Source organism: Vipera ursinii, assembly GCF_947247035.1.
Source record: "Vipera ursinii genome assembly, chromosome: 3".
Taxonomy (NCBI): Eukaryota; Metazoa; Chordata; class Lepidosauria; order Squamata; family Viperidae; genus Vipera; species Vipera ursinii.
In genome coordinates, this window is record NC_139516.1 from 171,535,159 (window position 1) to 171,555,789 (window position 20,631).

A 20,631-nucleotide genomic window follows, 5' to 3' on the forward strand; every position below is an offset into this window, starting at 1 on the left:
CCACCCCTGCTAAGCCTATTTGGGCAAAACGAGCCAAAAGTTCCAGACGTTCGCGGAGGAGCGGGTTGGTTTGCTTGAAAGTCCTCGCGGCGGGCTTTGGGCGCCGTTAACAGAGGAGGAGGTCGATGAACCGCACTTGATTATTGGCATTCTCTGTAGTGCGGCGCTCCCCGTTCCCTGTCGTTTCCCTTCCTCTTTCCTTTAGGATTCGCCCAGCCATGTCCTCGCCAGCATCGACTCCGAGTCGCCGAGGCAAAAAACGCTCGAGAGGGGAAACCACCCCAACTGGCGGGAACGCCAACGCTCCTACCCGTAAGTTGCTGATCCCCGAGCGCTAAGGGAGAAGATGGCTCTGCTCGTCCTTCGTTTCGCCGAGTCCCAAGTGATCGATTGGATGCGATCCCTTGAATCAGGGGTCTTCAAACTTGGCCCTTTTATGGCTTGTGGACTTCAACTCCCAGAATTCCTCAGCCAGCTTGGCTTGTGGACTTCAACTCCCAGAATTCCTCAGCCAGCAAAGCTGGCTGAGGAATTCTGGGAGTTGAAGTCCACAAGCCATAAAAGGGCCAAGTTTGAAGACCCCTGATTCAAGGGATCGCATCTTCAACTCCCAGAATTCCTCAGCCAGCTTGGCTTGTGGACTTCAACTCCCAGAATTCCTCAGCCAGCAAAGCTGGCTGAGGAATTCTGGGAGTTGAAGTCCACAAGCCATAAAAGGGCCAAGTTTGAAGACCCCTGCCTTGAATAGTGCAACCCGGCTAATTGATCCGTCCAAGTTCTGTCGCGCAAGGGGGCCGCCGTTGTATCATCCCGAATTGTGCATGTATTTGCAAGCAAGGATCTGCAACTGTCTTGCTTTGGGTTTTTCTGCGGGTGGCTTGCTCATTAGATAGATAGGCTATTAACTATTGAGTCCTACCCTCTGATTGTTTTCGTTCCTGTAGCTTCCTAGTACAGGAGCATTTTGGAGATCTCAATTGGTAAAATATTGCAATAACAACTGTTTAAAGGTAGAGTAAACGTTTTTATTCATCTCAACCACACTGAGAAGTACCAAGCAGAATGCAGCCTTACCACTTTGCTGTCATTTGAGTATGCTGTTAGATTAAGGAAGGGAAAGTATTTTCACTTTCTGATGCTCTAGAACAGGGGTCTTCAAACTTGGCCCTTTTATGACTTGTGGACTTCAACTCCCAGAATTCCTCAGCCAGCGTGTCTGGCTGAGGAATTCTGGGAGTTGAAGTCCACAAGTCATAAAAGGGCCAAGTTTGAAGACCCCTGCTCTAGAAGTAGTTTCTTGTGCAGATTTTTCTTGGAACTCTAGTTTGAAGTTTTATTTACAGTATTTCTTGCTGCAGCTGCTTCTGAATCCATACGCTCCACTCCGTCACAGCAGAGTCGCCTGGATGACTCTACAGATTTGCAACCAATGCCAACTTCTCCACCAGTTGACATACAAAGCCCAAATGGTCAGGATGCTCTGTTTTCCAGTCCACCACAAATGCAGAACTCAGGTATCTTTAACATTGGATGATAATGATTGCATTAAACTACTAGGATTTTTAAAGTTATTATTTGTCAAGTAAATTTGAGATATGTAGTAAATAATTTTCTAACATAATTTGTTTAACTTTATTTCTAATTGGTGTTCTTCTGTCATCAGTAAAAATGGATGAAGAATATTAATACAAATACAGAATGCATAGGAAAAGATATACAGTCTTAAATTTGAGGCATCAAATTCATAACACTACAGGTGTTCCTTGTTTCATTCAATGATCCTTCACACTGAATGAGTGATAATTACAACTCGGTCCTTGGAGTTCTGGCTATTGCAATTTCCCTGTGATCACAGGATTGCGATTTCTAATGTTCCCTGCTGGCTTCCCACAAAGTCGGTGGGGAAGCTGGCAGGAATTTGGATGTCGGAGTGATGTGAGGTCCTTGTTTAACAACCCACACTATCCTTGCCTAATGATGGTAACCAGAACTGGTCATGTGACACTGCAATTTAAGGCTGTGTTGCTTATCGCTGGCAATTGTGGTTGCTGTTCTAAACTGAAGGCTACCTGTATTGGGAAAAATACAGATAGTCCTTGACATACGACCATAATTTAGCCCAAATTTTCTGTTGGTAAGCGAGACATTTGTTAAGTAAATTTTCCCCCATTTTACAATCCTTCTTGCCACACTTGTTAAGTGAATCACTGCATTTTGTTAAGTTAGTAACACAGTTGTTAAGTGAATCTGGCTTTCCCATTAACTTTGCTTGTCAGAAGGTCACAAAAGGGGATCACATGACCACAGGATGCTGCAACAGTCATAAATATGAACCAGTTGCCAAGCATCTGAATTTTGATCACTTGAGTATGGGGATGCTGCAACGGTCATAAATGTGAAAAACTGTCATAAATCACTTCTTTCAGTGCCATTGGAACCTCAAACAGTCACTAAATGAACTGTTGTAAGTTGAGGACTACCTGTAGTCAGTTCAGGGTGCAGTATCATGAGTACATTAGTGATAGTCAATTATATATTCCTACCCCAGATGTGTGTTACAGGGTCTTGGTCTGTAGCTGAAGGAGTCGTGTCTGGATAGGTTGAAACAAACAGAAGTTTCTATTAGGGTTTATTTTTATCTTGCAAGTTTCAATTTTATATAGTTATTTGGCATATGGTTATTGATACCTATTAAGTGTCTGTTGACAGTGGAGGATATAAATCTAATAAAATAGCCTTGTAATTACATGAAGTTTTATATTGGCAGGAAATGAAATAAATCATCAAGCTTGTGTTTAAAAGATATAACCTATGTTATAAAACTTTTTCTCTAATAGTTCCCATGGATTTTGATATTAGTTCACCTCTGACCTATGGGACACCTAGTTCTAGAGTGGAAGGAACACCAAGGAGTGGTGCACGAGGGACTCCAATTAGACAACGGGCTGATCTTGGCTCTGTCCGTAAAACCAGGCAGGTGGATCTGCATTCTGATACGGTAGGTTTTTTTCACACATTTCAGAAGGTACACATGTCAACTCTATGTATATTTTAAAAAGGGTGAACTGAGAGTGGCATTCTCTTGGATAAATAAATGTAAAATTGTATCCTTTTGATTGATATTAATAAGTTCCTGTTTTACTTAGCCTGCACCAGGTGATGCGATGGCAACTGAACACTCTGTTGGACAAAAACTTGTGATCTGGGGAACAGATGTCAATGTAGCCTCGTGTAAAGAAAAGTTCCAGGTAAGTAGTTACACATCATAATTTGATCTGAAATTGTGGTAACAGACTTGGAGTCTAAACATGCAGTATGCATGAAAAGCATTTTGCTGAATGCTTCGGGGTATTTATATTTAATTATTATGCTTTCTTTGATTACATAAAATTGATAGCCCTTGTGGAGACTTGTTTGAGTTGAGGACCATCATCAGGATTTTTTTTATCCTATTGTGATTTTGCTGTATAAGCCCAAGAACTGAAGCTGTATTCTCTTGTTTTCAAATATTCAGAGATTTCTTCAGCGTTTTATTGATCCAACAGCTAAGGAAGAAGAAAACATTGGCTTGGATCTTAATGAACCTTTATACATGCAGAGACTAGAAGAGGTATAATTATAGCATCGTTATTTAACTTAGGCTTGTGTTGGAAGATTTACCAGCTAATTTTCAATCTTTGTTCACCTTGCAGATAAACTTAATTGGGGAACCATTTCTGAATCTAAATTGTGACCATCTAAAATCATTTGATGAAAATCTTTACAGACAGCTGATTTGCTATCCACAGGTAATAGTCGTTTTTAATGAAGGAATAGTCCTAGCCAAAGGTAATTTTAGACAGTTTGGATTAATTGCTTTAAGTAATTTGGATGTTCATTAATGTGCAGGATAAAAATGTTGCAAAAATTATAAGAGTTCTTGTGATTAGGAATTACACAGTTGCTTATTTTAATGAACAAGCATTTCTTTTGATCTGAAAATTTTATTGAATGGTTTGAGTCTTTGCTTAATAATTATTTATTAAATAATTTAGAGGCTGCCTAAGTCCAGAACAATTTGGGGGGGGGGGGTTTGACATTATTTTTTAAAAAGAAAAAGCCCTATGTGTCCAGAAAAACCACACACTAATATATAGCCACTGCATGAGATATTACACACACACACACACATACACACACACACACACACGTGTTTTAAAACAAATATATCAGTAATGTAGATTCTGAATCTATCCACTATACAATTGGATTGAATGACTGAGTTGCTTTTTAGGGGAAGGGTGTGCTAGTGCTGAAAAAAGTCAATATGTACTTTTCATTTGTATCTAACTTGCATAGGAAGTAATCCCAACATTTGATATGGCTGCTAATGAAATTTTCTTTGAGCGTTACCCTGATTCCATACTGGAACATCAAATTCAGGTTAGACCATACAATGCATTAAAGACAAGAAACATGAGAGGTTTGAACCCTGAAGGTAAGTTTTGGTACAAGTTCGATATTTGTGTATTACCATAGAAATTGTTTATAAATGTCTTTAGATGTCAATAGGTTTGTAACCAACTGAATTTTAGTCCATTTTGTCACTATTGTTAATTTTAACAAATGTATTTGCTTCAAGGGGAGAAACACTGTCATTTGGGAAATTATTTCCTAATATATCAGCTTTATTTTGAAATAGAATAGTTCACTTTATATATAAGTGTATAATTGTACAATGAATATTTTGGATGTGGTCTTATTGTATCTATATCCATTTGAGATATGCTTAGAAATGCTAGATGCCATTTTACAGTAATACAATTTTCATTATGATTAACTATTTTTTTTTTTAAAAAAATTAGATATTGATCAGCTTATCACAATCAGCGGCATGGTGATCAGAACATCCCAGTTAATTCCGGAAATGCAAGAAGCTTTCTTCAAATGTCAAGTCTGTGGATTCACAACAAGAGTTGAGATTGATCGTGGCAGGATTTCTGAACCATCAGCATGTAAGAATTGTAACACCACACATAGTATGAATTTGATTCACAATCGCTCTCTGTTCTCGGATAAACAAATGGTATGTTGCTCTTATCTTCAATCATAAAAGATTCTGACAATCTTAATTTTCAAAAATCACTATATGTATGTTTCTTGTTAGTCTTCAGCTCCAGGTCTATAGTGACTTGCAAATGTTCATTCCTTGGGCTACATGCTAATTAAACAGTTAACTTATACCATGCTATATTATACCTTCTTTAAAAATCCTTGTTTTAAATGTCTTTTGAAATTACTTTTGACCTAGTCAAAGCTAAATTAATTGACAGTAGACAGCTGCAATCTCAGTTTATCGTATCTTCTAAGAACTATACAGCCTAGGAAAACACCTTCCTTTTTGCTCTTGATAGTTTTCTTGAAGAAGAACATTTTGAGATTATCTAATAATAGAAATATATATTTTTGCACTGGTTTTCTGTCAGATCAAACTACAGGAGTCTCCAGAAGATATGCCAGCTGGTCAGACACCATACACTGTTATCCTTTTTGCTCACAATGATTTAGTGGATAAAGTTCAGCCTGGGGACAGAGTTAATATTACTGGTAAGGAAAAAAGATTGATAGTATTTTACTTTTTATAATCCTGGGATGGGTGACCACAAAAATGCACTGAGAAGAGCAGGGCATGGGCGTGATATGCTACAAGGTTTTGGGAATGAAAAGGGGGCTACACCCTCCAGGATATCTGGACTTTGTTTTATCTGAAACATTCCTGGTTTCCTTTTGCTGAAACTGGCATCTCCAAAAGTTCTGCAGATCCTCCAAAACACAATGACTTGTTCCAAAACAATTTCTCTGTTTTGGGTACAACATAATTATTTCACGAATCCAAGAATGATGGAGTTCATTTTGGATGTGTTATCTTTATTGCTGAACAAAATAATTTCCCATGTTGATTGCTTATTATAACATATTTTTACTGAAGGTAAGACATAACCACTGAGGTGGATCTATCTGTTGTATATTACTTAAAAAATATTTCCAACATATAATTGTATTATGTAGGAGCATTACTAGTATCCAGTTGTGAACTCCATAATCTAGCCAAAGTAGACAGCTATTGGATTAACATTTTAAGAAAACTGTATATATAATATATATGGTAAACCTAATACTATTTTATTTTTGGTCAGGAATCTATAGAGCAGTTCCTGTTCGTGTCATCCCAAGAATGAGCAGTGTAAGGTCTGTCTATAAGACTCACATTGATGTTATTCATTACTGCAAAACTGATTCAAAACGTCTCCATGGACTTGAAGAAGGAGCAGAACAGAAAATGTTTACAGAAGAACGTGAAAAAATGCTTCAAGTGCTTTCTCAAAAACCAGATATTTATGACAGACTTTCTTCAGCTCTTGCTCCAAGCATATATGAGCACGAAGACATTAAAAAGGTAAGGAAAACTTAAAATTATATTTGAGCAGCTGAACCAGATGCTATGTTGATGAAATGCATGAAATACTTTGCACACCGCTTGGAACAAGTATTCTAATAAATTATGGTCAAATTATGAAAAATTAATAAAATCCAGCAATGAGTAAAGTGGCTTTATATTATGTAAGGCATGGGGTTTAAAACCTGAAACACTGATAATTAGGCACAAGTATAGGAAGTGAATTTCACTTAAGGAATTTAGATAGCATTTTCTTATATTGATAGTAGAGAACTTTTAGTTTAGTGGTTTACTACAGGTGAAAATCCGTTATACTGATGGCTCAGTATAAATGAATGAGGCAATTCATTTTGGGAGTATATAAAATAAGATACTTCATAATTTGAAACCAAACAATATAAAATACTTAACTTGGATAGCTAATGTCTATTTCAAAAGTAAGAACACTGCCTAGGGGAAATTGTTGTATCTTGTCAGAGGTTTTTAATACTACCTTAAATTGCCCCTTAAATTTTTAAAACATACATCAATTAATTTAATTAAGATTTATAGTTTGGAGGTTTAGTCTGATTTTGGATGTGTTTTTAAAAGGCTAACAAATGATATAACAAGATATGTCTCTAAGCAGAGTGCAAGGAGGTTTTCTGAGAAGTAATACCTGTTCTATGGAAAAGATGCATATGACCAGACATATCCATGAGATTATATCACTTAGATGTTCTAAGAAAATGTTCTGTACATATTAATCAGATAACTAATTATTATCTGAATTTGAAATTTCAAAATCACATGATTCATTTTTTTAATAAAATGATTAAATCTTTAAAGAGCGGGGGAGTTTTGACCTTGAAATTGTTTTGCAGGGCATTCTTCTTCAGCTATTTGGAGGTTCAAGAAAAGATTTCAGTCACACTGGCAGAGGTAATTTCCGGGCTGAGATTAATATTCTGCTTTGTGGAGATCCTGGCACCAGCAAGTCACAGTTGCTTCAGTATGTTTATAACCTGGTTCCAAGAGGACAGTATACATCTGGAAAAGGCTCTAGTGCTGTTGGTCTTACAGCATATGTAATGAAGGATCCTGAAACAAGACAATTAGTTCTACAGACTGGAGCTTTGGTCCTCAGTGACAATGGGATTTGCTGTATTGATGAGTTTGACAAAATGAATGAAAGTACAAGATCAGTGCTTCATGAAGTTATGGAGCAACAAACACTGTCTATTGCCAAGGTAAGCTTAATAAAATCTGCATTTTAAAATTTTGGTAAATTCTATTCCCTCTATATCTGGCCTCCAGGTGTGAGTGCAGATACCTCTATACCCAAATGGAATCATTCATGCAAAATAGGATAGGACAAATAAGCAGGCATGACAGTCCAAGAGAAAAAAAATTCAAATAGTATAAAGGGGGGAAAACCGAAATGCTTGAGTTTATGGGAATAATAAGAAAAAGAGGATGTCCTAAGAAAGGTCTATTGACCAGAGAAAGAGTTAATACTTGCATTTCCCCCTAACATATAGTTTATGGTCTTATTCACACAGAACAATTGAGAAATGGTTCACTTACAGAGTTTTTATAAAAGAGTAAAACATAAGAAGTTCATTGCTGCACTTTCATGTAAATGAGATCCAGAATTATAAGAGAATCTCACATTTTTTCTTCCTAACAGGCTGGAATTATTTGCCAGCTAAATGCTCGTACTTCCATTTTGGCAGCTGCTAACCCAATAGAATCCCAGTGGAATCCAAAGAAAACTACAATTGAAAATATCCAGCTTCCCCACACATTGTTATCTAGGTATGCTCTGAAATATATGCACTATCATTGCTAGTAGTTATTTTTGCATAACATTACTCTTTTGTTCTTTGCAGAGTTTTTCACCAACTCCCTTCTAGGGCTGTACAATGCTTTGGATTTAAAGGCAAAACAGTATATTGAAGTGTAAGGAATGAGTATTCACAGAGCACTTGTTTGTAACTCTTCAGAAGTACTGTATCTTCTGGGATTGTGTGACTGCTTACCCAACAAGAGGAAGATGCCAGTGTTAAATGTTCAGGTGAAGGGAAGCTGTTTCACAGACCCTTCTATATTGCTTTCTTGGTATACTCCAGAAGGAGGCAGTTTGTTCTGAAGCTTGCAATATTCAAATCTGAAGTGGGCAAGAACACTTCAGATCTGGCATGGGTGCACTTTCATTAACCGCAGGTGCTCCTTAAAAGAAGCCATGGCTTTTCCTGGAACTGCATAGGCAGAGGAAAATTTAAATATTTAAGGAGGCAGCAATAGGGATACATGCCACTAGAAGACCTAAGATTTGTAGCTTATGGTCATATAGTCCATTCTCAAAGAAGCTCATTGTGTGACTGTCTCAACCCAACCTGCCTCAACAGCGAGCGGAATGTGGGGGAAAATAGGAAGGCACACAGACACTCTGTATGTCCTCTTCTGTGTGAAAGGCAGGACAGAAATCAAATAAATATTGATTGCTAAGCTTGTAAGCCGCCCTGAGTCTTCGGAGAAGGGCGGGATATAAATGGAATTAAAATAAAATAAAATAAAATAAATATGCCATACATAAAAAACAAAATTCTAACTTAGATTTTACTGGATGAACTTCACACATTCCAGAATGTAATAAAATTATCATGTTTTTGTAACGAGTTACTGTCATTTTTCAAGAAGCAGTCCTATTAATGATGGAAAAATCATTCATATTGTTTTATTCCACATAGATTTGATCTCATTTTCCTTATGTTGGATCCTCGTGATGAAGCATATGATAGACGTTTAGCTCATCATTTGGTTTCATTATACTACCAAACTGAAGAACAGGTTGAAGAGGAATACATGGATATGGCAGTACTTAGAGACTATATAGCTTATGCTCGTACTTACATCAATCCCAAATTGAGTGAAGAAGCAAGTCAAGCTCTCATTGAGGTACAAGCAGGCTAAAACATTTTTTAACTTTCGCACAGCACACTCTTTAATTACCCATCTGATTTTGGAGTCTAATAATCATTTAAAGCTCTAGTGGGAAATCTAATTAATTGCAAGGGACTCTAAATTAACAAGTATATAAAAAGGGTATTTTATTTGAAAAGCATGGCCTAAAATATGGTTACATGAGAATAGGGGAACTTGCTCTGGATTAAATCCATTTGGACGGAGTACCTTTGTATAAATAGATGATCCCACAGGGAAAATTGAGGCACTCTCCAGAACATTGTGCTGCAGACAGCAGGAGCACCTCTTAAGTGTTGGTAGGTATAGATCCTCAGAAATGAATGTATTGAATGGGCAAATAAACATGATTTGGAACTGATTGGAGTCTCATGTCAGTGTTAAATTTAAAATAGAATTTCATGCATTAATTTAAGGCTACTTAGTTGAATATGTGAAGTTAGGTATTGTTTGAAGAACTCTGCCCTAAACATATTAACTCGTTAGTTGCACAAATGAATGCCCAAGGATTTTGTTGCAGGGAAATGGGTGGGTGGGTGGTCACTTTCTGCTACAAACTTATGAGTGGATGCGATAAGGATGAGCTAATTAAGGGAATTGCTTGCCTACATAGGTCCAGTTGCATGTTCAACTAAATTCTAAGTAATATACATTACATATATCCCTTACATAAATATTTAAAGGGGAGATAAATCATTGATCCCATAAATATTGAAAATTATATGAATACTGTCACCCTATCCCCCAGTGGCTGAGGGTAAACAATTTAGCCATTGTTTGGATTAAATAGTAGAACTGGTGTTTTTAATATTTGTAATCTCTCAGTTATGTCTCCTCTAAAATGTTTAATCCGTATATATAATATATACAATTAATATTACAATCTTCTCTACTAGGCATATGTGGATATGAGAAAAGTTGGAAGTGGTAAAGGGATGGTTTCAGCATATCCTCGGCAGCTAGAATCATTGATTCGTTTGGCTGAAGCTCACGCTAAAGTGCGTTTTTCTGCAAAGGTGGAAACAATAGATGTAGAAGAAGCAAAACGTCTTCATCGTGAGGCATTAAAACAGTCTGCCACTGATCCAAGGACTGGAATTGTGGACATATCTATTCTTACAACAGGTCTTCATATTATAATAATACATGTTTTGTATAAATATTTCCACATGATGATAAAACTAAAAATACTTGATACCATAATCTGGATTTTTTAAAAGATATTAGAATGTAGAATCCTCTTCCTATGATTTACTCCCTGTTTTTGCTCTTAAAGGGATGAGTGCCACTGCCCGTAAGCGCAAAGAAGAATTGGCTCAAGCTTTGAAGAAACTTATTCAGTCCAAGGGTAAAACACCAGCTCTAAAATATCAACAACTCTTTGATGATCTTCGTGCGCAATCTGAAACAGTAAGTTTGAAACAAGCTTAAGAGTTTGTGTATTTTATCTCAAGCCAACAAAGCACTTCTATTTATTTTTCAATGTTTTGTCTTCACTTTTATTATTTATTTCATAGCTACTGAAAAGCCGTAACTACTAATCAAATAAAATATTATATCTTATCCTGCTATAAGAATTTATTTGCATTTTTCATAGGCAGCCAGAAAATGCAAAAGACAATGTGTATGTTTTGGAGAACAATGTTGATCTGGTTGAGGCCATTTTGTCTTTGCATAAATTGGAGAACAGTTATTTTAGAATACTTTTTCCAGTCTGGTTCTCTCTGTTGGATTACAATTCCAGCATGGAATGTGATTTAAACATTTGTAGGATAATATATTGGAGAAGGCTACATTGCCAACACTGTTTTAGATATCTGAATCTATTATATAATTTCTAGATTATATGTACATTTTGAATTATAGTTGAATCTTGAATGAGTTTAGTGAAGGAAAAAAACTGATGAGATAAAGTAATGCTGATATTATGCAGGTCAATTAAAATCATATTTGTTCATTTCAATTTTTTTCTTCAAGGCTATCACTAAAGAAATGTTTGAAGAAGCACTTCATGCATTGGCTGATGATGATTTCTTGACTGTAACTGGGAGGACTGTGAGACTACTTTAATTCAAACACCATTTTGCTGTAATTTAAAAATACTGTTTAACAGAGGCTGTCAACATCACCACTGAACATTAATGCCTAAACTTTAATTTTTAAAAAATTTAAATACTTAAAGCACAGTGGATTTTATCTTCATGAATATACTTCCTTAGCATTTTAACCTGAATATATTCTATACTTTAAACACCAGGGGTAGTAGACAATTAGAATTCAAAGATTGTTGAAATAATGTTGCAGTCATTATTACATAAAATTTTTAAATAATGTTACAATAAAAAAATCTGTCATCACAAACTTCTAGTAGTTGCATCTGTTTGGCTGAAATACAGTGGTTGATTTTTTTTTTCTTAATAATTTCAGCAAACAATTCAGGTAAAAAACTGGGTCAGTGAATCTTGCCACATCCTTTATGTGTATTGTGGACAAATCTTCATTTTTAACTTAATTTTCCATCTGAATATTTGTAAGCTCACCTCTGCATAATGTAGTTAGTTTTGGTAGTCCTCATTAGTTATTATTGTTCTGAGCTATTGGAATACCACATCAACATATGAAAGATAATATTTTGAGGAGCAAATTGGTTTTCTGCTTTTTTATATATTGAATTTTATAGGGTTAGGAAGAGGATATAACCAGGCTAAGGATCAGGATTTGGGATGGGGTTAGGATTGGGATTGGGGTAGGAACAGGGTTGGGAATAACATTGGGATTGCCCCCCAATAACATTTTCAAGCTTTAGCAAACAGACTATTGTCCGGGTACATATGTTCAATTAACACTAATTAATATAACAGTAAATAGCTATAATATATATGCTAAATGATAATCATAAACAGTAACATATCATTCTCCTTAGTAATATATATTCAAAATAACATATCAAATTCATTTCTTGCTAGTTCGTTTTCCTAACCATTGGTAAAATTTATCCCATGTTTTAAAATAAATTGAATCCTCTTTCTCTTTAATCTCTAAGGTTAACCTGTCCATTTCTGCACACTCTAAAATTTTCTTGATTAAAATCTCCTCAGTTGGTAGTTTTCATTTTTCCAGTATTGGGCAAATGCTATTCTCGCTGCTGTCAATACATGCAATATTAGATACTCATTCTCCTTCTCATACTTAGCTCCTAATATTCCTAACAGAAACAGCTCTGGTTTCAATTCAGCCTGTATTTTAGTCATCTTTTCCAACCATGTATGTATCTTAAGCCAGAACTTTTCTGCTTTTCAGTGTAGCAAATTGATGTCGTATTCTGCCTTTATAATAGATTGTATTTAATTCAACTTCTAAGTAAGCTTATATAATATTTTTTATAAATGCTGTAGGTTATGACAGAAGTATAGGACACGTATAATATATTATAGTACTGAAAATCATGTGAGGTAGTGCTTAAAATATTGGACTGATACTTAACTCTACCCTTAGCCATGGAAATTTACTGGGTGACTTCAAGCCAGTAACACACATGCTCAGCCAAACCCTGTTCCAAGGTCTGCTGTTGTGGAAAAAAATAGGAGAAGGGAATGTTGTGTATTGCCCCAATCTGAACAAAACACAAGATATAAATGTAGTAAATACAGTAAAAGCAACAGAAAATTTGAAATACAATTTTGGAGTTCGCTTGACCTGTCACTGTCAAGCAGCTTTTCTTAGTGGAGAAGATGACAAAGATCTCTGGGTAAGCCACTTAATGATTTGATTTTGAAATATGCAAAGTACAGGGCCTGCCATCATTCAGAAGTGATAAAAGTATTCCTGTCACATAGAAGTATTAGCAACATAGCTTGTAATTTTCTTAAAACACTATAAAACTTGGGTTGTCTATAGTTGACTATTTCAGACAAGTGAATCTGAAGCTACAGCTGCAGTAAGTTATAAGCTCTGAAAATCAAATGGCTAGAATTCATTTAAAATGAAATTAAGATGCCAGTATTTAAATAGAAAGCACACTAGCATTCAAACAACAAATAATTGCTCTTGGCAAATCTCACAGAATGCAAATAAAACTTGGGGGGGGGAGGGGAAGGGAAGCAGATGTAGGCTTGAGAGAGAGAAACTAAAAAACAGGAACTAGCACAGAGGCTTTGAAACTGAGTCAGAGAGCCATATAACATTAACCATTGAAAGATCTGTTCCTAATATGTCAGTTCATTAAGGAGCTCCATAGCTGACTCTTGGATAATTTATGAACACAACCTGTTTGTGCTTCAGTGTATACACAAGGGAATTGTACAATTGAGTAAACATTCAGGTCAAATGTGGGTAAGGAAGTATTCTTGATGTTCTGTTTTCAAGCATTTAGAAACCAAGTACTAGGACCTGGAGACTAACAGCCATTTTAAATTAAATCGCAAAGTAAAACATTTGAGAGAACAAAAAGGATAACCCTGACAGAGAGAGAAGATCCATTACCAAAGTGATGAGCAGATGAACACTGCAGAAAACCAGATGAGGGGTGGGTGGGTGGGTCCAAAAGCATCTCAGACACTCCAAAATTTCTATGAAGATAAAAGAGGCAGAGAAATCTTAAAACAGTTTTAGGCAAACCTGGCATTTGTTTCTTAGTTTGGTCTACCTCATAGGGCTGACTAATATCCATACAAATGATTTCAAATTACAACTGGTTTTTAGTCCCTCATAAAGAATGGCCAACTTGATTCATATCAGCAACGAATGCCATACTAGAATGTTAGGCAATCAATAATGCGAATCAGATATTAGGCTAGTTGCCGGCTATAGGGGTTGGTGCTCATCTCCATTTCAGGCCATTGAGCCAGTGTTGTCCAAAGACATAGATTGGCAGGAGTTCACTTTGTTGCATGGAGCTCAGGTCTTGAACCTGGGTTGCCAGCTTTCCAGCTGACAAGCCCAGCGTCTTAACCACTGAGCCACAGATGGGGACTTGCTATTAAACTTCTTTATGACAATAAAGCAAAGGCATGCATTTCAACACAGAAGTGTACAGAGGATATAATTTGATATTTCTGACATACTCAGTGTGCAAGGTATGCATGAACAGAGACCAGCAAACATTTTCAGCTCTGGCACATCTGAAATTTTAAGAACATGGGCTAATGACAATCAGAAGCCTTATCAGTCAAAATGTCTATCTTAGGTAACACAACTGGTTACAAAACATTTTATTTGCTGTCCCCATTTCCCTTCTGCAGGATATTCTAACCTATCATTTTTTTGTCCATTTCTGGGTATGCTGGACTGCACATGACCTTTATTTTTATTTTGTAAGGAAAAGTTACATGGTCTATTTTGACATTCTTTGGAATAAAGATGTAATAATGGGCAGTAATGGGCTTTGTCACATACTTCTAATTTATTCTAAGATTTATTACACTGAACAGGTGCTTTGTTCCTATATAAAAAAGAAACTCCTGCAGCCTACATGCAAAACCTTGTAATATACACCTTCTGTTCTAACTTCCTGTTAGCAAATTTTCTCATCTTTGCAACAAAAAAAACAGCAATGTTTTATATTGAATAGGGTGAAACTTTACTTGGGCTGTGTGTTAAAATTGATTCTACCAAATATCAATTTTGCCTCCCATCTTTTATATAGGTCTTATTTCTTGGTCACACTAAAAGTGATATAATTTTGAAATAGTCTTGAATAGATTAGAGGATGAGCAGATTATAGTTCAACCAAGCCACTACTTAAACTGAACAGGTTTCAGTTTGCACAGCAACTAGCTAAGACTTAACAAATTTTCCTCTGGTATAAGCAGTATAAATCCTTGCACCACAACGAAACTATTTTCTAAAATAAACTAAGAGGATTACTGTTGGACAGAGTAGCATAGATTTTATACCACTGCTGCTATTGGAAAAATATTTGTGTTTGTTGTAATAATTATAACCACAAGGAGGAGATGGAGGCAAACTTGAATAAAGCTGAATTACAATTCTATTTATTTTTTTCCATGGTGGAAATAAATAGTACAATGTTAATCAGTTTAATTTTTTTTAATAAAGTGCCAGAAAAAGGGACAACAGATTACTAATATTTGTAGGGAAATATTAACAATGACAATATATTCTATTCTATTCAGAAACAAATAGAACAAGTAGTTCTCTTCTGAGCAAAAGATAGCTAGCTAAAAAATATATTGAAATAGCCTGCCAAATGGAAATTGAAACTATGTATACATATATTCATGTTTTTGTGATAATAAAATTAGTTCAATTAACTGTACATCTGTTCATACTACAGCACTAAAAACATAATTATACCCTGATGGAGGAAATGTTCATTTTGGGATTTTAAAAAGATGCCTCAGATGCATGTCATCATTTTATAGTCCGAAAAATAGTAAGATAGCATCTTCGTGAAAGATTCTAGGATGCACCCAAAAGGGATATGCCACAATTGTTTTAGACTGGTTTTAGACATTTTTGACTTCATATTTACTATGTAAAACTTTGTATTTTCCATTTGTGTTTGAAAATAAACTTAATCAAGCATATTAAACAGTAACCCAAATTAGCCAAAACAGTAATTTCTTAGCATGAAAAGTATGTAATTTATCAGATTGGAACTGTACAGATCTAGGTTCAAACTGAGCTGCACAAGCTCACTGGATGACTCTCAGCCAAGAATTCTCTCAATAAAATCTACCACATAGGATTATGATGGGGGGGGGGGAATGGGAGACAGTGTTTACATGCGCTGCCTTGAGTTCCTGAATAAATGGTAGGATGCACACCTACAAGTACGTAGCTGGATCTCACAAATAACATTCTTAATTGATAAGAACTGAATCAAGCTAATCCTATGCGTTGGAACATACAGGATGGACAGGTGTTAAAGGAGTTAGGTGATCTTTCAGTATGGCATAGGTCAGGGATGTCAAACTGCCAGCCTACAGGCCGAATGCGTCATCCAGAAGCCGCGCCCATCCCATTGCCGGCAATGGCAAAACCGTCCTAATAGGTTGTGCGACGTCACGTGACATTGCGAGTTTGACATGTCTGGCATAGGTATTATGCCACGTAGAGCTTGATAGAAAATAACCAGCACCTTGACTTATATCCACAAGCCAGCTAGTAACTAGTGCATCTTACAAATCGGGTGTTAGTATGCGGGCACAGAAGGCTTATATCTCATAACTAGTAGTGCCACATTCTGAACCAAATGTAGCTTCTGAGTGGTCTTCAGCTATAGAGTTCATTGTAATAGTTGAACTGCAAGCGCTTAAGGCATGATCATAAGTAGGGCCTCTTGATCCAGAAACAGGAAAAGCCAGCCAACACCTTTTGTGTGTTATTAATTGCCTGATTTATTTCTTCTGGTGTTTATTATCACTGTACAAGTTTGGTTTTAATGTGTTTTACATAACAGGCAAACAGCAACCTGAAGTCTATTCAGAGCTTTCTATTTATGCTTTTCTAGTGGAGATTTATTTTTTATTTATTTATTCAATTTTTATAGCTGCCCATTCAATTAAAAAAAATATTACAATTAAAGCATTAAAACATTTTAAAAAATAAAAAAATAAAAATATCCAAAATAAATATACACAGCAGCCAGTAAGCCAGAAAATGGCCCTTGACACATTCAGCACCTCAGACTCAGGAATATAGCCAAGCCTTAGGGCCTTACAAAAGGCTAACAGGGTCGGTTCTGTTCTGATCTCCACAGAGCCAGATGTTCTAAAATGATGTGGAAACAATTACATGAATATTGCTCCTTTAATTTCAACTGTCACTAGATTCTCAAGAGGCAGCTGTGTGTTTGTTCAATTATACCTGGTGTGCCAGCTGTGACTCTTCCTGAGGTAACTGAAATGTTTCTGGAAGCTCTGACACACAAGGAATTTATCTCTGGTGCAGAAGCTCTCAATATACATGCAAAGCAATAGAGTAATAATAATCATAATATAAAACCAAAAAGAGCAAGTAATAAAGAAGATATAATAATAATAATACTATAGCCATACAACACGGGTAAATAGTTAGATATACCATGTTTTCCCCAAAATAAGACCCAACCAGAAAATAAGCCCTAGCATGATTTTTCAGGAGGTTGTAATATAAGCCCTATCCCAAAAATAAGCCTCATTTAAGATAGTCAGCATTGTGGTTGCCCGGGTGGGGTGGGGGGGACTGACCAGCTTGACATCACTTGCATTGGGGTGTGTGTGCCTGTGGTGGCCCAGGCAAGGCTCAGGAGGGTTCCAGGGGTCTCCAGTAGAGGGAGGCGGGACCAGGGCAGGCACCAGGGCCTGATCCACCAGAGGAACCTTAATGACCCTCTTGGGCCACGTGGGAGGCACCAGGATGGCAATGTGGGCTGCCCTAGATGATGGACACACGGCTTGGCCCTTGAGCTCCTGGGGCGCTGGGACCCCACTGCCTGGCCCCGCTTTCCTGAGGGGATGCCTGGCCACGCTTGCTTCCTACTCAAGGCTGCTGCTGCTATGTTTGCTCCCCTTGCCCGGGCTGGGCTTCCCGGACTGGGGGGGGGGGCTGAGGGGTGGCAGAGCTGTACAGATCTGCTTCTGCCGGTGCCACTGGCAAGGCAGGTGGCAAGGCAGGGATGGCCTGGCTATGGGGTCCTGAGGTGCATGGGTGCAAGGCACGTGCGGCAGCTCCAGGATTGGGATTGGGCAGATTGGGGAGGGGAGTCCTGGCATTCTTCTGGGGATGGGGGCTCCTCACCCTTCCTGTTTGCTGGGACTGTTGTGGGTGGGGTGGTGGGTGGGCAGCTCGTCCCACGTGTGTGGCGGAGCTGGAGGACAAGGTTGGACGGGAGGCTGAGCATGCAGGGCCTCACAGCAGTGGCACCAACAGCAGGTGGAGGCGGAAGCACGGGGGGGGTAGGCAGGTAATCCGACCTGCCAGATGCACTGCTGGCTGCTTGTTTTGTTGTGGCCACGCAAGCAAAGACAGTGGGATGAATTGGGCCGGTCGGCCGCACGATGCATCCAGTGGGCTGGTTTGCATGCTTCCCTCCCCCGTGCCTTTGCCTCCTGCTTCCGCCTGCTGCTTGGAGAGCTGGCCAGGGGGGTCACAGAACTCAGACCCACCTGCACTGCGTGGGCTGCTGAACACCATCAACCCCACGTTCCTGTGCATCTCATGTCTGCGTACCTGGGGGGCACCTAGTTGGGCTGGGCTCAGGCTGGGGAGGTGGGGGCTGGTTGAAATTAAGACACATATTTGATTTGCCTTAAGAATTGGCTTTTTTTACTTTTTGCATGTAATTAATGATTCCTTTATTTGTTTTGTTTCTGAATAAGGCAGCTTGTGTTCAGAAAGACAGAATATAAACTGAGTCAGCAAATGTATAAATAAATACAAATAGCAAATGATTTACAAAAAACTGAGTTTTGTGCTGTAGAAGAAACATCACTTAATTTATCAAGATTATTTCTTTAAGCAAATCTTAAATCTGTGAAGTATTGCTGTTGTATTAACATAAATTAAAAAGTGCTCACAACATCCATCACTTTATAAACCACTAATAATATTAGTTTACTTTTTAAAAAATCACTATAATTTTGATTTTAATATAAAAGTGAGGAAACAATTGCATTGCAGCTCCAGAATTACTTTTTTTAAGATTAACATTTGAATAATCATAGCAGCCCCCGAAAATAAAAAGAGAAGATAAAAGGTTGACTAGTTCCTTTTTTAAACTTCATTATGTATGACATACTGTTGACCAAAACGTTTTTAATAAACGTGCAGCGTGTACTTTTCCAAAGAACAAAACAGTTCTTATTAAAATAGACTAAAATGAAAACTGGAGAATGCGGGCATCGATCCCGCTACCTCTCGCATGCTAAGCGAGCGCTCTACCATTTGAGCTAATTCCCCTCCCTTGATTCGAACTCGGAAGCTTCTGTATAAAAAACTTTGTCAGAAAGAACAGGCAATTATCAAGGGATTTCTGTTGATTCACAGATCATTCAGCAGCAAAATCGCAAAGCAACAGTCTGTAATGAAAACAAGCCATTTATATCAATAGTTGGAAGTCTGTGCGTATGATAAAACAGAAGCAAAGAGTAGTTTTTGTAATTCTCTTATGTTTAATTAAGCCAGTTCTACTTCTTACAATAATAACCATTCAATTGCAGGCACTCATGAAAAGAAATGGAAACTTTTGCTATACTTGATCTTATGTAATAGTCAAAAGCAAAGCTTTGTAATTAAAAACATATTAAAAAAAACTACCCCGTGGATCGATCCTACTACCTATCACGTGCTAAGAAAGTGCTCTACTATTTGAAGTAATTTCCCACATCTTTATTCTAATCTATACAATACGGTAGTCTCATTTTTTAAAAAAAAATCATCCCAAAATTCTAAAGTACGATTCTACTATGCATTAGTTTTTTTAAAAACTTAATGCATATGGAAGAAGGGGAAATATATATGACTTAATTTGAATATCCCCATCACCCCCTCCCCGCGTATTAGCTTTTTTAATATAAAAAACATACAGTGGAGAATGCGGGGATCGACTCCGGTATTCCTCGCATGCTAAACGAGCGCTCTACCGTTCGAGCTAATTGAGCTCTTTAATAGTGTTCTTAACCTCTGATGAATCACCGCAGGAAATGAATGGAACAAAATAAGTACTACAACGTGTTCTCCATCAGCACAAATACAGCATTCATATTTGTTTCCTTTGGAAGAAAGTTAAAGCAATATAAAAAGGGCAAAAATACACTTCTTCAAAGGCAAAGATTCACTCATTCAGCTTATTGCAGCTGAAACTGTGAGATATCTGCTGCTTTCATTCTCTTCCCCTTCCTGAATAATCAAATACGTTTCTCTCCCATAGATATATGTTCCAACCTTCCTCCTCCCTTAAGTGTCAAGTATCCAAGAAACTTTGAATATCCATTCAAAAGCACAGTGGTTCATAACACTCACTGGTGCAATAATAATCTATCCTGGATTATTAACTAGCAGTTTGCCTTAATAAGGGAACTGTTAACTATGGGTTGTATGAGGAAGATGTAATCTAAAAAAACAAAACAAAAACAGCTTGGAGAATGCGGGCATCGATCCCGCTACCTCTCGCATGCTAAGCGAGCGCTCTACCATTTGAGCTAATTCCCCTTCCTAGGCACGCTTTTCAGTGTTCCATTTAAAAGTAAACAAACACGAAGGCTTTCACGTTATATATATTAACTAGT

At 37.3% G+C, this 20,631-nt stretch overlaps 1 protein-coding gene across 1 annotated transcript; it reads left to right on the forward strand.

Moving 5' to 3' along the window:
- Positions 1-32: 32 nt before the first annotated feature.
- MCM4 (minichromosome maintenance complex component 4) lies at positions 33-11,755 on the forward strand. The gene is made up of 16 exons (XM_083360718.1): positions 33-312; positions 1,359-1,514; positions 2,838-2,998; positions 3,147-3,248; positions 3,515-3,610; positions 3,693-3,788; positions 4,339-4,477; positions 4,845-5,065; positions 5,466-5,586; positions 6,177-6,436; positions 7,300-7,665; positions 8,106-8,233; positions 9,169-9,376; positions 10,297-10,525; positions 10,677-10,810; positions 11,378-11,755. Exons 1-16 carry the CDS (start codon positions 219-221, stop codon positions 11,468-11,470), a joined length of 2,604 nt encoding a protein of 867 aa, XP_083216844.1. The 5' UTR covers positions 33-218; the 3' UTR covers positions 11,471-11,755.
- Positions 11,756-20,631: the final 8,876 nt, after the last annotated feature.